The sequence below is a fragment of the Vidua chalybeata genome, chromosome 22, assembly GCF_026979565.1.
Source record: "Vidua chalybeata isolate OUT-0048 chromosome 22, bVidCha1 merged haplotype, whole genome shotgun sequence".
NCBI classification, from domain to species: domain Eukaryota; kingdom Metazoa; phylum Chordata; class Aves; order Passeriformes; family Viduidae; genus Vidua; species Vidua chalybeata.
Genome location: NC_071551.1, coordinates 6614197 through 6631869, shown reverse-complemented (window position 1 = coordinate 6631869; position 17673 = coordinate 6614197). Strand labels below are relative to the sequence as shown.

The 17673-nt window shown below is 46.1% G+C and overlaps 1 protein-coding gene across 1 annotated transcript; it reads right to left on the bottom strand.

The window, feature by feature from the left end:
- Positions 1–5521: 5521 nt before the first annotated feature.
- On the bottom strand, positions 5522–17502 carry UBE2J2 (ubiquitin conjugating enzyme E2 J2). Its single transcript, XM_053962828.1, has 7 exons — positions 17378–17502; positions 15917–16047; positions 14623–14663; positions 13844–13946; positions 12717–12855; positions 10393–10473; positions 5522–8230 (listed from the first exon to the last, which is right to left on the bottom strand). The coding sequence occupies exons 2-7, from the start codon at positions 16045–16047 to the stop codon at positions 7946–7948; spliced, it is 780 nt and encodes a 259-aa protein (XP_053818803.1). The 5' UTR covers positions 17378–17502; the 3' UTR covers positions 5522–7945.
- Between the last annotated feature and the right edge of the window lie 171 nt (positions 17503–17673).

Genomic DNA, 17673 nt, shown 5'->3' with positions numbered 1-17673 from the left:
CTGGGATTTCTTTGGGATTCCTTTGGGATTTCGTTGGGATTTCTCTGGGATTTCTTTGGGATTCCTTTGGGATTCCTTTGGGATTTCTTTGGGATTTCTCTGGGATTCCTTTGGGATTCCTTTGGGATTCCTTTGGGGTTCTGGATCCCTGGGAGGAGCTGAGTCCGTGGGAGCTTCCCAGAAATCCCAGAGGAGCGAGGCTGCTCTGCCCCAAACCCGGCCTAAACCCGGTTTTAATCAGCACCCCCAAAATCGAGCTTAGACCTGGTTTTACTCTGCCCCCGCAATGGGGCTTGAAACTGCTTTTACTCTGCCTCCCTAAATCCGGCTTGAAACTGGTTTTAATCTGCCCCCCAAATCGGGCTTGAAACCAGTTTTAATCTGCCTCCCCCCAAATGGGGCTTGAAACTGGTTTTAAAGGCGCTCTGTGCCCCCAAATCAGGCTTGAAACCAGTTTTAGTCTGCCCCCCAAATCGGGCTTGAAACCAGTTTTAATCTGCCTCCCCCAAAATGGGGCTTGAAACTGGTTTTAAAGGCTCTCAGCACCCCCAAATGGGGCTTGAAACTGGTTTTACTCTGCCCCTCCTGACCCCAAATCGGATTTAAAACTGGTTTCGCTCTGCCCCGCCCCCAAAATGAGGCTTGAAACCGGTTTTAAATGCTCTCAGCCCCCCCCAGATCGGGTTTAAATCTGGTTTTAAAGGTGCTGGGAGCTGCAGGGCAGAGCTGAGGCCGAGCTCAGGCTGAGCTCAGCCAGGCTCGGCTCAGAGCCCGCGACCCGCCAGCGTCCCTCGGCATTCCCGGGAAGCGCCGCATCCCGGCGCGGCCTTGGAAGGACAAAGCCCAGCCCCGCCACCCCGACAGATCCCTCTCGCCCCGAAAAATGCCTCACACCCCAAAAAATGCCTCACACCCCAAAAAATGCCTCACACCCCGAAAATGCCTCACACCCCGAAAATGCCTCACACCCCAAAAACCAGATCACTCACACCCCCCCAAAAAAATCCCTCTCACCCCGAAAAATGCCTCACACCCCAAAAAAATGCCTCACACCCCAAAAACCAGATCACTCACACCCCCCCAAAAAATCCCTCTCGCCCCGAAAAATGCCTCACACCCCGAAAAATGCCTCACACCCCGAAAATGCCTCACACCCCGAAAATGCCTCACACCCCAAAAACCAGATCACTCACACCCCCCCAAAAAAATCCCTCTCACCCCGAAAAATGCCTCACACCCCAAAAAAATGCCTCACACCCCAAAAACCAGATCACTCACACCCCCCCAAAAAATCCCTCTCGCCCCGAAAAATGCCTCACACCCCAAAAAATGCCTCACACCCCGAAAAATGCCTCACACCCCAAAAAAATGCCTCTCACCCCAAAAAACAGATCACTCACATCCCAAAAATGCCTCACACCCCAAAAAACAGATCACCCACATCCCAAAAATATCCCTCACATCCCAAAACAATTCCTCACACCCCAAGAAACAAATCCCAGAAAACAGCTGTCACACCCCAAACAACAAACCCCAAAAACAAACCCCAAACCCCTCACATCCCAAAATAACAAATCCCAAACCACAAATTCCTCACGCCCCAAAAAAACAAACCCCAAAAATCAGATCTCTCACACCCCAAAAACCAAAATCCTCACACCCCAAAAACCAAAATCCTCACACCCCAAAAAACAAATCCCAAAACCCAAACCTCTCACATCCCAAAACACAAATCCCAAAAAACAAACCCCGAAAAACAAACCAGTCACACCCCAAAAAACAAACCCCAAAACACAAATCCCAAAAAACAAACCCCAAAACCCAAACCTCTCACACCCCCAAAAAAACAAATCCCAAAACTCAAGCCTCTCACACCCCAAAAAACAAATCCCAAACCCCAAATTCCTCACACCCCAAAAAACAAATTCCAAAATACGTATCAGTCACACCCAAAAAAAACAGACCCCAAAAACCAAATCCCCAGAATACAAATCAGTCACACCCCAAAAAACAAATCCCAAAACTCAAGCCTCTCACACCCCAAAACACAAATCCCAAAACACAAATCCCAAAAAACGAACCAGTCACACCCCAAAAAAACAAACCCCAGAAAACAAACCAGTCACATCCCAAAAAACAAACCCCAAAACACAAATCCCAAAAAACAAACCCCAAAAAACAAAGCAGTCACACCCCAAGAAACAAACCACAAAACCCAAACCTCTCACACCCCAAAAAATAAACCCCAAAAAACAGATATCTCACACCCCAAAAAGCAAATCCCAAACCCTTCACACCCCAAAAAACAAACCCCAAAAAACAAACCCCAAAAAACAGATATCTCACACCCCAAAAAGCAAATCCCAAATCCCAAACCCCTCACACCCCAAAAAACAACCCCCAAAACACAAATCCCAAAACACAAATCCCAAAACACAAATCCCAAAAAACAAACCCCAAAAAACAAATCAGTCACTCCCCAAAAAACCAACCCCAAACCCCAAATTCCCCAGACGCCAAAACCCCAACCCCGAACCCCCCGGACCCCAAAAGCTCCGGGGGGCAGCGAAGCCCCGCGGGTGTCCCGGCTCCGGGAGGAGCAGGTGAAGTTTTCCCAAAGTTTTCCCGAAGTTTTCCCGAAGTTTTCCCGAAGTTTCCCCCAAGTTTCCCCCAAGTTTTCCCGAAGTTTTCCCGAAGTTTTCCCGTTTTTTTCCCTTTTTTCCCCCGTTTTTCCCTAAAAAAGCCCCGCGGGTCCCGGCGCGCTCAGGGGGCAGAAGGGCGCGGCTTTCCCAGCGCAATCCCAAATCCCAAATCCCAAATCCCAAATCCCAAATCCCAAATCCCGCGCGGAATTCCAGCCCCTGCCGAGCTGCGGCTCCTCCGCCCTCCCCGAGGAGTTTCCATCGGCTCCGGGAGGAGGAGGAGGAAAAAAAACAGGGAAAAAAAAAAAAAAAAGGGAAAAAAAGGAGGAGCTGGCAGCGCCCCTGGCACAATCCCAGGAATTCCCGCTCCCTCCCCCGCTTATCCCGGGAAAATCCGATTTTTGGGGGATTTTATCCCAGGGAAATCAGATTTTTGGGGGATTTTATCCCGGGAAAATCAGATTTTAAAGGGATTTTATCCAGAAAAAAATCACATTTTGGGGGGTTTTTATCCCAAGAAAATCAGGGTCTTTTGGGGGGATTTTATCCCAAGGAAAATCAGATTTTTGGGTGATTTTATCCCAGGAAAATCAGAATTTTTGCGGGATTTTGTCACGGGAAAATCAGAATTTTTTGGGATTTTATCCAGAAAAAAATCAGATTTTTGAGGGATTTTTATCACAGGAAAATCAGGTTTTTTGGGGAATTTATCCCAGGAAAACCGGGGGTTTTTTGGGATTTTATCCTAGAAAAATCAGGGTTTTTTTGGAATTTATCCCAGGAAAATCAGGTGTTCTTTGGGATTTTATCCCAGGAAAATCAGCTTTTTTTGGGATTTAATCCTAGAAAAATCAGGGGTTTTGGGGAATTTATCCCAGGGAAATCAGGGTTTTTTTTGAGATTTTATCCCAGCAAAATCAGATTTTTTAAATTTTATTTTATCCCAGAAATCCTTTTTGGAGGGCTCGGAGATCATCCCAAAAATCCTTTTCTCAATTTGGGGAAAATCCCAAAAATCCCCTTCCCAAATTTGGGATCATCCCAAAAATCCTCTTCCCAATTTTGGGATCATCCCAAAAAACCCTTTTCCCAATTTTGGGATCATCCCAAAAAAAAACCTTTTCCCAATTTTGGGATCATCCCAAAAATAACTCATCCTGATTTTGGGATGATCCCAAAAATCCTTTTCCCAATTCTTGGGAAAATCCCCCCCCCAAAAATCCCCAGATTTTTGGGATCATCCCAAAAATCCTCTTCCCAATTTTGGGATGATCCCAGAAACCCTTTTCCCGATTTTGGGATCATCCCAAAATCCTCTTCCCAATCTTAATCCCATAAAAAGCTTCCCGGGGAATTCCCACATTCCCGGATTTTGTGACGATCCCATGGAACATTCCCCACTCCCAGAGGCGCTCCCGGCTTTTGGGGTTTTGGGATTTTTTTGGGGTTTTTGGGATTTTTTGGGATTTTTTGGGATTTTTGGGATCGTTCCCAGCTCGGATTTTCCGGGATTTCCCCAAATCCGGCCCCAATTCCCGACCCTGCGGCGCCCCCTCGTGGCCGATCCCAAAAAAAACCCCGAAATTCCCAGAAAAAATTCCCCAAATTCCCCGCGCAAAATGGGAAAAAACCCCGCAGCGCAAAGCTCCCAGCGCTAATTAACAGCTCCTAATTAACCCTAATGAGCCGCCCTCATTCCCAAAGGAAATCCCAGGAATTTGGGAATTCCTGGAGTTTTTATGGAATTTATTCCCTTTTTTTTTCCCATTGGAAATGGGATTTTCCTGCTTTAAAAATCCGAATTTTCCCATGGAAACGGCAGGATTGATCTCGCTGATTAATTAATCATTAATTAGCTGTACTTAGGAATTAAATTAATGCATATTGTTAAATATTTATAATTTATAAATTGGATTAATAAATCAATCGCCTCTACTATATTATTTATAAATAGATCAAATGATATTTTAAAATTCTATTATTATAATTCATTATTAATCATTTAATATTAATTAAAATCAATAATTAACAGCAGGAATGCTCCAAAAATATCCCAAAATTTCGAGGAATTCGTGGAGTTTTTATGGAATTAATTCCTTTTTTTTTTTGCTGTGATTTTTCCACTGGAAAATGGATTTAAAAATCCAATTTTTTTTTCCCATGAAAACGATCCCTGATCAATGAATTATTAATTAGCTGTAATTAGGAATTAAATTAATGCAGTTTATTAAATATTTATAATTTATAAATTAGATTTATAAATAAATTCTCTCTACTATATTATTTATAATAATATAAAATTGTATTTTTAGTTTCTAATATTATCATTTATTATTTATAATTTTATTTCTAATATTTATCATTTCATATTAATTAAAATCAATAATTAACAGCAGGAATGCTCCAAAAAGAGCCCAAAATTTCGAGGAATAATTGGAATTATTAAGGACCAAGCAAAGACACCGAGACATCCAAAGGAAACTGGAAAATCCGACTGGAAAAAGGAAAAAAAAAATCAGGAAAATTGAATTTTTTTCATCGTTTTATTTAGGAACGGAAATATTCCCAATCCCGTTTTTTCCCCCCATGGAATTTTATTCCCAAAAAAACCCCACAAAGTCGATTTTTTTGGGGATTTTTATTATGAGGAAATCACGACGCAGCCGCTGCCACCCCTCGGGATATTCCCAAAAAAAAAAAGGGAAAAATCCCCCCAAAAATCCAGGAATTTTCATTCAAAATGAAGATTCTGTGGAAAAAAAAAAATCCCAAATTTTTAAATCAATGGAATTTCAAGGATTTATTCCAGGATTTGACCCTGAGGGAGAGGTTGGAATTTTATTTTTCTGTTTTTTGGGGTTTTTTTGGTTTTTTTGGGGGGGAAAGTTGAATTCCCAGGAAAACACAAAAAAAAAAAAAAAAAAGGGAATAAAAATTCCATTCCCAAATCCAGGGAATTCCAAAGAATCCGAATTTTGGGGTTTAAATGCAACAAATTTTTAGGGAAAAATGTAAAAAAATGGGGTTTGGATGGTTTTAAAGAATTTAATAAAATTTAAAATTTTAGTTCAGGAGATGAATCCCCAAAAAAATTTGGGATTTGGGGCAAAAATCTTTTTGGAATTGCAAAGGAATTTTGTTTTGTTTTATTTTTTTAAGAATTGAAGCAAAAGGAAGCAAATTTGGGGTTTTACCTCAAAAATTCCCAAAGGTATTCCCAGCCCAAAATTGGGATTTTTCCCTCCCCAGGCGCTGTTCCCTCCATCCCCAGAGCACAAAATGTTGATTTTTGGGGACACAAAACCATTTTTGGGACAATAAAATCAATTTTTGGGACACAAAACCATTTTTGGGACAATAAAACCGAATTTTGGGGACACAAAACTCCATTTTTGGGATACAAAACTTAATTTTTGGGGCAAAAAAACCCATTTTTGAGACAAGAAAACCCCATTTGTGGGACAATAAAACTGAATTTTTGGGGCACAAAATCCCATTTTTGGGACAATAAAACCTCCTTTTTGGGACAAGAAAACTGAATTTTTGGGACAAGAAAACTGAATTTTTGGGACAAGAAAAATGAATTTTTGGGACAAGAAAACCCCATTTTTGGGACAATAAAACCCCATTTTTGGGACAAGAAAACTGATTTTTTGGGACAAGAAAACTGAATTTTTGGGACAAGAAAACTGAATTTTTGGGACAAGAAAATCCCATTTGTGGGACAATAAAACCCTGATTGTGGGACAAAAAAAGTGAATTTTTGGGACAATAAAACCCCATTTTTAGGACGAGAAAACCCCATTTTTGGGACACAAAACCAACAAATTTGACTTCTCACCAGCAGCAGAACCCAAACCCCCAAAACAACCCAGCAGGGGCAAAAATCCCAAATCTTCCACCCAAAAAGTCCCATTCCAAAGGATCCCACTCATCCTGGACTGAAAACTCAAGAGAATAAAAATCTCCTGAAGATCTTCAACGATGAAACCACAGATGGAGGAGACCTCTACAAACCAAGGTGGTTCCCCAACAACACGTTGAATTCCCAACACAGAATTCCAAAACAACCCAGCAGGGGCAAAAATCCCAAATTTTCCACCCAAAAAGTCCCATTCCAATGGATCCCACTCATCCTGGACTGAAAACTCAACGGAGTCAAAATCTGCTGAAGATCTTCAATGGTCAAAGCACAGATGGACGAGAACTCTACAAACCAAGGTGGTTCCCCAACAACGCTTTGATTTCTGAACACAGAACCCAGGAAAGGCAAAAATCCCAAATCTTCCACCCAAAAAATCCCATTCCAAAGGATCCCACTCATCCTGGACTGAAAACTCAATGGAATCAAAGTCTGGTGAAGATCTTCAATGTTCAAATCACAGATGGAGGAGACCTCTACAAACCAAGGTGGTTCCCCAACAACGCGTTGACTTCCCAACCCAAAACTCCACCCAGAAAGGGCAAAACCCCCCAAATTCCCCCCCAGAGAGCCCCAATCACCCCAAAACCCCACTAAAATTTGGTCTTCTCCGGGATCTCACTCCTGGGCTCTGCTCCTCAGCACGCACTTGACTGTGTAGGCGAAGGCGGCGAAGCCCACGATGAGCAGCAGAACCCAAAACCCCAAAACAACCCAGAAAGGGGCAAAAAATCCCAAATTTTCCACCCAAAAGGTCCCATTCCAATGGATCCCACTCATCCTGGATTGAAAACTCAAGAGAATAAAAATTTGCTGAAGATCTTCAATGGTCAAACCACAGATGGACGAGAACTCTACAAACCAAGGTGGTTCCCCAACAACACTTTGATTTCTGAACAAAGAACCCAGGAAAGGCAAAAACCCCAAATTTTCCACCCGAAGAGTCCCACTCATCCTGGACTGAAAACTCAATGGAATCAAAGTCTGGTGAAGATCTTCAATGTTCAAAGCACAGATGGAGGAGAACTCTACAGACCAAGGTGGTTCCCCAACAACGCGTTGACTTCCCAACACAGAATTCCAAAACAACCCAGCAGGGGCAAAAATCCCAAATTTTCCACCCAAAAAATCCCATTCCAAAGAGTCCCACTCATCCTGGACTGAAAACTCAACGAAGTCAAAATCTGCTGAAGATCTTCAATGGTCAAAGCACAGATGGACGAGAACTCTACAAACCAAGGTGGGTCCCCAACAACGCGTTGACTTCCCAACCCAAAACTCCACCACAATTCCACCCAGGAAGGGCAAAACCCCCCAAATTCCCCCCCAGAGAGCCCCAATCACCCCAAAACCCCACTAAAATTTGGTCTTCTCCGGGATCTCACTCCTGGGCTATGCTCCTCAGCACGTACTTGACTGTGTAGGCGAAGGCGGCGAAGCCCACGATGACAAACAAGTTCGCCAGGGCTCCCCCCAAGAGTCCGTGGTTCCTGGGGGGCTGCGCCAGCCCCCCGGCGTGCCCGGGCGCCAGGGCCACGTGCCCGTGGAGCAGGGGGTGCCCGTTGTGCCCAAAGTGCGCGTCCCCGTCCGGCACCACGTCGGGCAGGGGCAGGGAGGGAGGTCTGGAGCTCAGCTCGTCCTGGGCCTTCTGCTTCTGCTTCATCTCCTGGGGAAGGGGAGAGGGAATCGGGTGGGAAAGTGGAAATTTGGGGAATTTGGGGGGTCTGTTTGAGTTCCTGGAAAAGGGGAGAAGGAATTGGGTGGGAAAGGGGAAATTTGGGGGAATTTGGGTGGTTTTGTTTGAGGTCCTGGAAAAGGGGAGAAGGAATTGGGTGGGAAAGTGGAAATTTGGGGGAATTTGGGTGGTTTTGTTTGAGGTCCTGGAAAAGGGGAGAAGAAATTGGGTGGGAAAGTGGAAATTTGGGGGCTTTTGTTTGACTTCCTGCATGGGAAAGTGGAATTTGGGGAGGGGCAGGGAGGGAGGTCTGGAGCTCAGCTCGTCCTGGGCCTTCTGCTTCTGCTTCATTTCCTGGGAAAGGGGAGAGGGAATCGGGTGGGAAAGTGGAAATTTGGGGAATTTTGTTTGAGTTCCTGGGAAAGGGGAAAAGGAATTGGGTGGGAAAGGGGAAATTTCGGGCTTTTGTTTGAGTTCCTGGGAAAGGGGAGAGGGAATTGGGTGGGAAAGTGGAAATTTGGGGAATTTGTTTGAGTTCCTGGGAAAAGCGAGAGGGAATTGGGTGGGAAAGTGGAAATTTGGGGGAATTTGGGTGTTTTTGTTTGACTTCCTGCATGGGAAAGTGGAATTTGGGGAGGGGCAGGGAGGGAGGTCTGGAGCTCAGCTCGTCCTGGGCCTTCTGCTTCTGCTTCATTTCCTGGGAAAGGGGAGAGGGAATCGGGTGGGAAAGTGGAAATTTGGGAAACTTGGGGGCTTCTGTTTGAGTTCCTGGAAAAGGGGAGAAGGAATTGGGTGGGAAAGGGGAAATTTGGGGGCTTTTGTTTGAGTTCCTGGAAAAGGGGAGAAGGAATTGGGTGGGAAAGTGGAAATTTGGGGGCTTTTGTTTGAGTTCCTGGGAAAAGGGAGAGGGAATTGGGTGGGAAAGTGGAAATTTGGGGGCTTTTGTTTGAGTTCCTGGGAAAAGGGAGAGGGAATTGGGTGGGAAAGTGGAAATTTGGGGGCTTTTGTTTGAGTTCCTGGGAAAAGGGAGAGGGAATTGGGTGGGAAAGTGGAAATTTGGGGGCTTTTGTTTGAGTTCCTGGAAAAGGGGAGAAAGAATTGGGTGGGAAAGTGGAAATTTGGGGAATTTGGGGCTTTTGTTTGACTTCCTGGAAAAGGGGAGAGGGAATTGGGTGGGAAAGTGGAAATTTGGGGAATTTGGGTGTTTTTGTTTGATTTCCTGCACAGGGGAAGAGAAAAATTGGGATTATTTGGGTGCTTTTGCTTCATTTCCTGGAAAAGGGAGAGGAATTCAGTGGAAAAGTGGAACTTGGGGGGGATTTGGGGGCTTTTGAGTTCCTGGAAAAGAGGAGGAGAAAACTGGGGTGACTTGGGTGGTTTTAGTTGAGTTCCTGCACAGGAGAAGAGAAAAATTGGGATTATTTGGGGGCTTTTGTTTCATTTCCTGGAAAAGGGAGAGGGAATTGGGTGGGAAAGTGGAAATTTGGGCCTTTTGTTTGAGTTCCTGGAAAAGAGGAGAGGAAATTCAGTGGGAAAGTGGAAATTTGGGGGATTTGGGGGCTTTTGTTTGAGGTCCTGGAAAAGGGGAGAGGAAATTCAGTGGGAAAGTGGAAATTTGGGGGGATTTGGGGGCTTTTGTTTGAGGTCCTGGAAAAGGGGAGAGGGAATTGGGTGGGAAAGTGGAAATTTGGGGAATTTGGGTGGTTTTGTTTGAATTCCTGCATGGGGGAAGAAAAAATTCAATGGAATTTTGGGTGATTTGGGTGTTTTTGGTTGAGTTCCTGCACAGGGGAAGAGAAAAATTGGGATTATTTGGGTGCTTTTGCTTCATTTCCTGGAAAAGGGGAGAGGGAATTGGGTGGGAAAGTAGAAATTTGGGGGGATTTGGGGCTTTTGTTTGAATTCCTGCATGGGGGAAGAAAAAATTCAATAGAATTTTGGGGGATTTGGGTCTTTTTGTTTGATTTCCTGCACAGGGGAAGAGAAAAATTTGGATTATTTGGGTGCTTTTGATTTCCTGGAGAGGGGAGGAGAGAATTTGGCAGGAAATGGAATTTGTGGTGATTTGGGAGCTTTGGTTTCATCAAAACTGCATTTTTTTTTTTTTTTTTTGTAGGAAAAAGAAACAATTAAATTAATGAAGATTTCCTTACCTCCACCACTTCAGGGAAGAGCTCACAGAAGATTTTGTCTTTTAAATTAAATGCTAAGCTCTGTGCAGCCAGCTGCCTTTTCTGGGGAGAAAAACCAGATTTCTCAGCAATTCCTTGGGAATTAAATCCATTTATTCCAACTGCACACCTGATTTCCCAGCAGAACGGTGCCAACCTCACACCAAGTGGTTTTTGATATTTAAAGCATCACGTTTGAGAGGATTATTGGCTAAAATTGAGGTTTATAGGCACAAAATTATGTTTATTTTTGATGCTGTGGGATCAGGGTTTTGTGGGAGAGGAACAAAATCCCAGCCAGGCTTTAATCCCTGAGATCTCCCAAATTTTCCTGAATTTTCCCAAATTCCCAAGTGGTTTTTAGCTCTTAAAATTGAGCATTTTTCACTAAAATTAATGTTTGTACATATAAATAATGTTAATTTTTGATCAGGGTGAAGGAAAAAGGAACAAAATCCCAGCCAGGCTTTACCCCTGAGATCTCCCAAATTTTCCCAAATTCCCAAAGTTTCCCAAGTGGTTTTTAGCTGTTAAAATTGAGCAATTTTCACTAAAATTAATGTCTCTAGATATAAATTGTGTTAATTTTTGATCAGGGTGAAGGAAAAAGGAACAAAATCCCAGCCAGGCTTTAGTCCCTGAGATCTCCCAAATTTTCCTGAATTTTCCCAAATTCCCAAGTGGTTTTTAGCTGTTAAAATTGAGCATTTTTCACTAAAATTAATGTTTGTACATATAAATAATGTTAATTTTTGATCAGGGTGAAGGAAAAAAGGAACAAAATCCCAGCCAGGCTTTACCCCTGAGATTTTCCCAAATTCCCAAAACTTCCCAAATAGTTTCTAACACTTAAAACATCCAATCTGTGAGGATACAGAATATATAATAGATAAAATTATTAATAATTTTATATAATTAAGCTATTAATAAAATATTATTATATTATAAAAGTAATTACTACATTACTATAATCAAAATTAATAGATCATATAATTAAATATAATTAAAATATAATATTGTAATTAATATTAATATAATATTAAAGTTGTAGCAGTATTATATTAATACATCAATATTATATAATTAAAATATTCTACAATTATTATATATAATTTTTATGATAATAATTATACAATATAACAATTATTGTACAATATAATAGAAAAATATAAAAATAATTTTATAAAAATAATTTTATAAAAATAACGTTATTTTATTATTCTATTATATTGTACAATAATTATTCTATAAATACTAATTACTACATAATTAAATAATTATTAATGTTTAATCTTCATTATCGGAAGCTTAAAGACGTTTGATGAGAACTTTAAAACTTTCAAGAACTATAAAAGAAAAACTTTTAAAAATCAGGGTGACAAATCCCAGGCAGGCTTTACCCCCCGAGAGATCCCAAATTTCCTGGGATTTCCCCCCCTGGATATCCCAAATTTTCTGGATTTACCCCCTGATATATCCCAAATTTTGTGGGATTTTCCCCCCAGATATCCCAAATTTCCTGGGATTCCCCCTCAGGATATCCCAAATTCCCTGGGATTTCCCGCCCCCCCCCCGAATTCCCTGGGACTTCCCCCCAGGATATCCCAAATTTTGTGGGATTTTCCTGCTGAGATATCCCAAACTCCCTGGGATTCCTCCTCAGGGATTTCCCCCCCAGGATATCCTGAATTCCCTGGGATTCCCCCCCAGGATATCCCAAATTCCCTGGGATTTCCCCACAGGATATCCCAAATTCCCTGGGATTCCCCCCCAGGATATCCCAAATTCCCTGGGATTCCCCCCCAGGATATCCCGAATTCCCTGGGATTTTGCCCCCCAGGATATCCTGAATTCTGTGTGATTTTCCCCTTAGGATATCCCAGATTCCCTGGGAGTTTCCCTCAGGATATCCCAAATTCCCTGGGATTTTCCCCCCGAGATATGCCAAATTTTGTGGGATTAACCCCCCGAGATATCCTGAATTCCCTGGCATTTCCCCCCTGAGATATCCCAAATTTCCTGGGATTTCCCCCCCAGGATATCCCGAATTCCCTGGGATTTCCCCCCCAGGATATCCCGAATTCCCTGGGATTTTCCCCCCAGGATATCCCGAATTCCCTGGGATTTTCCCCCCGCGATATCCCAAATTCCCTGGGATTCCCCCAGGACATCCCAGGGATTCCCTGGGATTTTCCCCCCTGGATATCCCGAATTCCCTGGCATTTCCCCCCAGGATATCCCGAATTCCCTGGCATTTCCCCCCGCGATATCCCAGGAATTCCCTGGGATTCCCCCCCAGCACTCACGGTGAACTCGGAGGTCTCGATGCTGCCCAGCGTGGGCCCCTTCTCCACCATGAAGCTGAGCAGCCCCGTCAGGATGGTGGACACGGACCAGGCCGGGTTCCACGTGTCCGGGTGGAAATCCGTGATGGACAGACAGAGCCTGGCGGCGGGAACGGGGACGGATGGCGTGGGGATGCAATGTGGGGATGGATGGGTGGGATGGAATGTGGGGATGGGGATGAATGGGATGGGATGGTGGGAATGGAGGGGATGGAAGGGAGGGAATGGATGGGTGGGAATGGATGGAATGGGGATGGATGGGATGGAAGGGAGGGAATGGATGGGTGGGAATGGATGGATGGGATGGGAATGGATGGGATGGGGATGGTGGGAATGGATGGGATGGGAATGGATGGGATGGGAATGGATGGGATGGGGATGGATGGGATGGGGATGGATGGGGTGGGGATGGATGAATGGGTGGGAATGGATGGATGGGAATGGAAGGGGTGGGAATGGATGGGATGGGGAGGGATGGGATGGAGATGGAATGTGGGAATGGATGGGTGGGATGGAGATGGAATGTGGGAATGGATGGATGGGGATGGATGGATGGGGATGGATGGGATGGGGATGGATGGGAAGGGGATGGATGGGGATGGATGGGATGGGAATGGATGGATGGGAATGGATGGATGAATGGGTGGGAACGGATGGATGGGAATGGATGGGATGGGGAGGGATGGGATGGAGATGGAATGTGGGAATGGATGGATGGGGATGGATGGATGGGGATGGATGGATGGGAATGGATGGGATGGGAATGGATGGGATGGGGATGGAATGCGGGGATGGATGGGATGGGGATGGATGGATGGATGGGGATGGATGGGATGGTGGGAATGGATGGGATGGTGGGAATGGATGGGATGGGGATGGATGGGTGGGAATGGATGGGTGGGAATGGATGAGGATGGGTGGGATGGGAATGGGTGGATGGGAATGGATGGGATGGGGATGGATGGGATGAAAGGGAGGAAATCGATGGGTGGGAATGGATGGGATGGTGGGAATGGGAATGGAGGGGATGTTGGGAAAGTCCTTGATGTGGGATGGGAATGGCTGGAATGTTGGGAAGGAGTCCTTACCTTGTGTTGCACTTGAACCTTCCATTGGGGGTGATCATATAAATACTGGGGGGTTTGAAAGGGAATTCTCGAGGGAATATTAATTTTCCGTGGTAATATCCACCTGCAAACCAGCAAAAAAGGGGTTAAGTAAGTTATATTTAATAAAAAATTCCCATCCCCAATTCCAGTTCCCATCCCAATTCCCCTGATTTATTCCTTCTCCTGAACTACCCAAAAATGGGTTAAATAAATTACACTTAATTAATAATTATCACCCCAATTTCTCTACATCATTTCTTCTAAACTACCAAAAAATGGGTTAAAAATTGTATTTAATTAATATTTCCCATCCCAATTCCCCTGCTTTATTTCTTCTAAACTACCCAGAAAATGGGCTAAATAAATTATATTTAATGAATAATTCCCATTCCAATTCCCACTCCAATTCCCAATTTCCCTGCTTTATTTCTTCTCCTACCCAAAAATGGTTCAAAAAAATTTTAATCCCATTTCACTCAGAACATTTCTGTTGTAAAAATGGGAATTTTTGCTATTATCTTTGTCATAAATTAAGAGAATATTTGCTGTAAAACGTGAAGAAATTTAATATTTGCTTTCAGTTTAACTTAAATTTTCTTTTATTAAAGCTCTTGATAAGAGAAGAAGGACTGACAGCAGCATCCCTATTTCTTCACCTCTTCCCCAGTTTGTGGAGCTGTTTTTAGTGGGATTATTTTGCCTTTTCCCACCCTCTGGAATTCCTGGATTTCCATGCAAACCCCCAGGCAGGGATTTACCTTCATACGGGGTCAGCTCAGGCCCTCGCACCACGTAGTGCCTGGAAAAAAGGGGAATGGAACGCTGGGAAACCACAAAGATCCCAAAAAAATCAGGAGCAGCCTCAGGCAAAGCTTCCCTGTCCACCTGCCCAGGCTCCAGGAGAGAGGGAGTCAGACCTGACAGCCTGGGAAACAACTTCTGCCCAGGAGTGAGGAATTCCCCCTGGGAATTCCCACCCAGCTCCAGGAGTGAGGAACACCCACCCCAATTCCCACCCCAATTCCAGGAGTGAGGAACAGCCCACCCCAATTCCCACCCCAATTCCAGGAGTGAGGAACAGCCCACCCCAATTCCCACCCCAATTCCAGGAGTGAGGAACAGCCCACCCCAATTCCCACCCCAATTCCAGGAGTGAGGAACAGCCCACCCCTATTCCCACCCCAATTCCAGGAGTGAGGAACACCCACCCCAATTCCCACCCCAATTCCAGGAGTGGGGAACACCCACCCCAATTCCCACCCCAATTCCCACCCCAATTCCAGGAGTGAGGAACAGCCCACCCCAATTCCCACCCCAATTCCAGGAGTGAGGAACACCCACCCCAATTCCCACCCCAATTCCAGGAGTGAGGAACAGCCCACCCCAATTCCCACCCCAATTCCCACCCCAATTCCAGGAGTGGGGAACACCCACCCCAATTCCCACCCCAATTCCCACCCCAATTCCAGGAGTGAGGAACAGCCCACCCCAATTCCCACCCAGCTCCAGGAGTGAGAGACAATCCTCCCATCCCCAATTCCCTATACCCAGTTCCCTCCCCACCCCTAATCCCATTCTCATTCCCAACCTTAATTCCATCCTCAATCCCCACCCCAATTCTCCAACGCTCCCCTTCCAATTCCCAGCCAGTTTCCCAATCCCAATCCCCAATTCCAATTTCCAGTCTCCATCCCCATTTCCCACCCCAATTCCCATTCCCCATCCCCCATTTCCCACTCCAATTCCCATTCCCCATCTCCCATTTCCCACCCCAATTCCCATTCCCATCCCCATTTCCTACTCCCAATTCTCTCCCCATCCCCCATTTCCCACCCCAATTCCCATCTCCATCCCCAATTCCCATCCCCATTTCCCACCCCAATTCCCATCCCCATTTCCCACCCCAATCCCCATTCCCCAATTCCCAGTTCCCATTCCCCACCTCAGTTCCCATTCCCCACCCCAATCCCCATTCCCCAATTCCCATTTCCCATTCCCCACCCCATTTCCCATTCCCACCCCAATCCCCAATCCCCAATTCCCAGTTCCCACCATTCCAGGATGTTGGAGGGCAGGGGCTCAGCACAGATGTAAGGCACTGGATCCTTTTTGATCCGCAGGTAATCCTGCTTCAGCCTCTGCGTGGCTGTGGTGGGGGCCCTCTTATTGCTGCTGCTGCTCATCTGGCCACCAATTCAACAGCAATTCGTTAATTAACAGCCGCTAATTAACAGCCACTAACGCGACTTCATAAAACCCACTCTATGGGCTGTATGTGAGATGGAAATAAGGGGAAAAAAGGGGGGAGAAAAGGGGGAAAAAGGGGGAAAAAGGGGGAAAAAGGAGAAAAAAAGGGGGGAAAAGGGGGGAAAAAGGGAAAAAAGGGAAGGACTAAAAGGGTGAGGAGAAAAAGAGGAAACAGAGAGGAAAGGAAAAAGGGAAAGAGGAAGGGAGGGAATGAAAGGGAGAGGAGAAAAGGAGAAAAAAAAGGGAAAAGGGGAAGAAAAGGGGGAAAAAGGGAGAGGTAAAGAGGGAGGGAGTGAAAGGAAAAAGGGGAAAGATGGAAAAGGAAAGGAGGGAATGAAAGGGAGAGAGGGAAAAGAGGAAGCAGAGAGGGGGGAAGAAGGGAAAGAGAGAGGGGAAAGGTGGGAGAGGGAGAAACAGGAGATGGAAAAATGAGAGAGGGAGGAGAAAGAGGGAAAGGAGGGAGGAGAACGGCAGAGGGGGGAAAAGAGGAAAGCAGCCGAGGAAAAGAGGGACTGAGAGAGGGGAAAGGTGGAAAAGGGAGGGAAAGGTGGAAAAGGGAAGAAGGAAAAACGGAGAGAGGAGAACGGCAGAGAGGAGGAGGGAGGGGAAACAGGAAGGCAGCCGAGGAAAGGAAGGATGGAAAAGGAGACGGGAAAGGTGGAAAAGGTTAGGAGGGAAAAAAGAGGGAAAAACGGAGGGAGAAGGAGAACGAAAGACGGGAGGAGGAGGGGGGAAAAGAGGAAAGCAGCCGAGGAAAAGAGGGACTGAAAGAGAGACGGGAAAGGTGGAAAAGGGAGGGAGGGAAGAGGGAAAAACGGAGAGAACGGCAAAGAGGAGGGAGGGCGGAAAGACAGGAAAGCAGCCGAGGAAAGGAAGGATGGAAAAGGAGACGGGAAAGGTGGAAAAGGTTAGGAGGGAAAAACGGAGGGAGAAGGAGAACGGCAGAGAGGAGGAAGGAGGGGAAACAGGAAGGCAGCCGAGGAAAAGAGGGACTGAAAGAAAGACGGGAAAGGTGGAAAAGGTGAGGAGGGAAGAGGGAAAAACGGAGGGAGAAGGAGAACGGCAGAGAGGAGGAGAGAGGGGAGACAGGAAAGCAGCCAAGGAAGGACTGAAAGAGACGGGAAAGGTGGAAAAGGTTAGGAGGGAGGGAAGAGGGAAAAACGGAGGGAGAAGGAGAACGGCAGACGGGAGGAGGGGGGAGGAGGAGGAGACAGGAAGGCAGCCCGCCCGTCCCTCCCCGCCCGCTGCCGGCGCAGCCCCGCTCACCTCTCCGCGGCCGCCAGGCCCCGGGCGGCCCCTCCTGCCCGCGGCCGAGGGAGGGAGGCAGGCGGGGAGCGGCGGCCGGGCCGCGATGGCGGCGGAGCGGGCGGGGCGGGCAGCGGCGGCCGCGGCTCCCTCACGGCTCCAGCCAAGATGGCGGCGGCGGGCGGAGCTTCCGGGAAGGAGCGGCGGCGCTTCCGGGGCCGCGCGCGGCTTCCGCTTCCGGGGCCGCGCGCGCTCCGTGGCGGGAACCGTGAGGGGAGCGGCGGCCGGGCCGGGAGCGCGCGCTCCGTGTCGCGACA

What these genes read in the sequence shown, in the direction of transcription:
- UBE2J2 (XM_053962828.1), bottom strand. Translation starts at nt 16,047, where the DNA reads ATGAGCAGCAGCAGCAATAAGAGGGCCCCCACCACAGCCACGCAGAGG. An exon ending in AGGTTCAAGTGCAACACAAG is followed by an intron (nt 12,856 to 13,843) that starts GTAAGGACTCCT and finishes TCCCGCCGCCAG; the next exon opens with GCTCTGTCTGTCCATCACGG. An exon ending in TCGAGACCTCCGAGTTCACC is followed by an intron (nt 10,474 to 12,716) that starts GTGAGTGCTGGG and finishes TTTTCTCCCCAG; the next exon opens with AAAAGGCAGCTGGCTGCACA.